Below are 3,259 nucleotides of genomic sequence, written 5' to 3' on the forward strand. Positions count from 1 at the left end.
GACTGAACATATCTCCAAGCTTAATCCACACATGTCCCTCCTCACCACATCCCAAATATTCAAGGCATCTAATTTTTAAGTTACTCATATGCTGACCTTCAACTATCAAAATACTCTTCAAAAAACTTGTTCATAGAAAAGATTTTTTAAAATCATTATTACAGAAATTTAAAAAATACCTGTGACTATACCAAGTTACTGTGAATTTCTACTTAGGCAGCAAGGTGAGCTGATGCATCAAGAACCACCTGCCCTTCAGGTGGTTATTGGGTACTATGTCACTGATACCGCATCATGTAGTGTAGAAAGCAGAAATGCTGCATAACATACTAACCAGCTGTGAGGCTTCCACTCCTCAGAGATCATGCATCTGGCCTCTTACACAGTTTCACAGACATCATCAATAAACCATAATCAGTGTGTAATGGTACAGGAAGATCGCCAACAAGAAGAGTGTGGAAGCCAACCAGTCCGTCAACACTGCCAGTTCACTGCAATTTAGACCTCCTGAGTTGGACATGTTTAGAAATGGATGAGAACCAGCAGTACAAAGAGCAACTATATGGCAGGTGAAAGTGAAGAGAGACCAGCAAGAAATGAAGGAGATATGCCCTAAAGGTGAACCAAACCCCTTAAACAAGGGTGGAGCAGCCAGCCAAGTCTATAGGTTTAGGCAATGAAAAAAGTAGTGTATATACCAATCTATAAAAAGTCTTAGGATTCACACATCAATAATTAACAATCGCTGGGATATCAGCGGGCTCCCATGGAAGCAAAGACCCTGGGAAGTGCAACGTCCCGGAAACCTGTCTTATCCGTTAGTGCGAGAAAAATTAAGGACAATGCAGCCGATTGGCATAATTTAATCATGAAGTGGGAAACCCTCAATGATGCAGGCTTTGCAACTGCAAACAACATTGCCAACATGAAAATCAGTTTACTGAGTAAAGACAAGATCGAGTTGGAGAGCCGCAGCCCGGCTTGCGATGAGAATGCAGAGCAGAGGCCGCGGGAATACAGCGCGGAGCTGGAGGCGCTGTGTGAGGAGCTGCGGGCCACCTTGGACGGCTTGACCAAAATACAGGTGAAAATGGAAAAGCTGTCTTCAACTACCAAGGGAGTCTGTGAGCTGGAAAACTACCATTATGGGCAGGACAGCAGCCGGCCGCCCCTGTTTCACACGTGGCCCACCGCCCACTTCTACGAGGCTTCCCGCTGCCTCTCAGACATGTACGGGGCGGAGCTCCTCCTGAAGCGTACCATCGTGGATGGGCTGGCGCACACCGCGGACCACGACCTCTCCCTCACCTACCTGTCGCTGTGGCTGCACCAGCCCTACATACAGAGCAACAGCAGGCTGCTTCTTGAGAGCATGCTGCTCGAGACGGGGCACCGCACGCTGTGACTCCAGGCTTCCCGCTGCTCTCCACCCCGCCTGCTCCACTGGCCCCTGCAGCGCCCACGGTGGACTGTCTTGCATGTCATGCCCTGGGCTCTGGCCTGGCCACCTTCTTAGGGTCGTCCAGACTGGACCGGTTCACCAGCGCCCCACGGCCTATGCAAATGCACTGTGTCTGCTGCATACTGTCTGCCGCACAGTGTCACCGGTCGACCCACGGTGAACCCAACACCCCTGAGGACCTCGGCACAAAATAAATGAGTTCAACGGAAAAAAAAAAAAAAAAAAAAAAATTTAACAATCATTTGCCAAATTTAAGTATATAACTAAAAATGACAGCTAAAACATTCAGTCATTATTCTATTTAGGATTCAAGGAAACAGAGCATTTCCTAAGTTTTCAATGTTGATAATTATTAATTTTTTAAAATATATTCTTATTGATATCAGAAGAGAAGGGAGAGAGATAGAAACATCAATGATGAGAGAGACTCATTGATTGGTTGCCTCCAGCATGCCCCCCACTGGGGATCAAGCCCACAACTCGGGCATGTGCCCTTGACTGGAATCGAACCCGGGACCCTTAAGTCTGCAGGCCGACGCTCTATCCACTGAGCCAAACCGGCTAGGGCAGATAATTATTAATTTTTACTATATACACCTTTCCAGAATATTTTCAGGAGTTTTAATCAACCATGAATTGAGACTCTTGACTCTTGTTACCAAGGAACAAATGTGAATTTATGAATATCCAAAAGGGCTGTACCAATTATGCTGAAAAGTAGAATTCCAAAGGTTAAAAGCAGAAAAAAATCCTGGATTCTTAGAGCACACTGTCCCTGTGGCGATAGCATTCTCCACCCCTGGCAAAAACTGGGGCTCATTCCATGATTTCTAGTTTATCTTTGATAATAAAAATTCATTTTATGACTTTTAGTCACAAGAGGATCATCATTCTGTAATAGAAATTTCCAGTATTTGTCAATTTGTAAATTATAATTGAAACACTTCTCTTCCATTAGTTTGGACCTGTGAACCCACTGGGGAAAGTGAAGAGTTGGATTAATAGGGCAACATAAACTGGCTTGACTCTGTTTTTTGGCCACCCCAGGTGTTAACTGGAGATTAAGTGGCAAATAAAATTCAGAAAAATCCTCTCAGTGGTATTGATCTAATCCAGTGGTTCTCAACCTTGGCCGCACATTAGAATCACCTGGGAATCTTTTTAAAATCCTGATTTCTGGGCCTCATCCTCCGGAAATTCTGTTTCTTTGTTATGGGGTGGGGCCACAACATTAGTAACAAAGAAACAGAATTTCCGGAGGATGAGGCCCAGAAATCAGGATTTTAAAAAGATTCCCAGGTGATTCTAATGTGCGGCCAAGGTTGAGAACCACTGATCTAACCTGACAGTACTTTCTACTGGCCCTTTCATACTTAAATCTGACTCTCTGTCTAGTTTACTTGGGAACTCTGAAGACCCATCCACCACGCCCCCCCCCCTCCCTTTTTCTCCTCCTCTCCTCACAATCCCTCTGCAGATTGGACATCTGTCACCTCAATTCTCTTAGAACAAGGAAATCTTTCTTCTCAATTTATGACTCCTTCTATGCTTTCTTCTTCTGTCATACTACCTGAAACCTCTTAAATATGCTGTTTTCACCATTCTCTTAGCAGGGAAGTTCCAAGCCAGCTTACTCTTTCAAGTGACCCTCAGAGCCATGGAAAATCAGCATATTTTGCACCCTGAAATTCTGGGAGTGAGTGCAGCCCGTTCTCAAGGCAGACACATCTCATTCGTTCATCAGAGCAGGTCTCAGGCCACAGTTTAGCTTCTGTGGCCCCACAGACTTCATTGGAA

At 45.0% G+C, this 3,259-nt stretch overlaps 1 protein-coding gene across 1 annotated transcript; it reads left to right on the forward strand.

Moving 5' to 3' along the window:
* Nucleotides 1-751: 751 nt before the first annotated feature.
* On the forward strand, nt 752-1,674 carry LOC118658286 (cyclin-dependent kinase 2-interacting protein-like). Its single transcript, XM_036313582.1, has one exon. The coding sequence runs from the start codon at nt 767-769 to the stop codon at nt 1,403-1,405; it is 639 nt and encodes a 212-aa protein (XP_036169475.1). The 5' UTR covers nt 752-766; the 3' UTR covers nt 1,406-1,674.
* The last annotated feature ends 1,585 nt before the right edge of the window (nt 1,675-3,259 follow it).

The sequence above is a fragment of the Myotis myotis genome, unplaced genomic scaffold, assembly GCF_014108235.1.
Source record: "Myotis myotis isolate mMyoMyo1 unplaced genomic scaffold, mMyoMyo1.p scaffold_m19_p_6, whole genome shotgun sequence".
NCBI lineage: Eukaryota > Metazoa > Chordata > Mammalia > Chiroptera > Vespertilionidae > Myotis > Myotis myotis.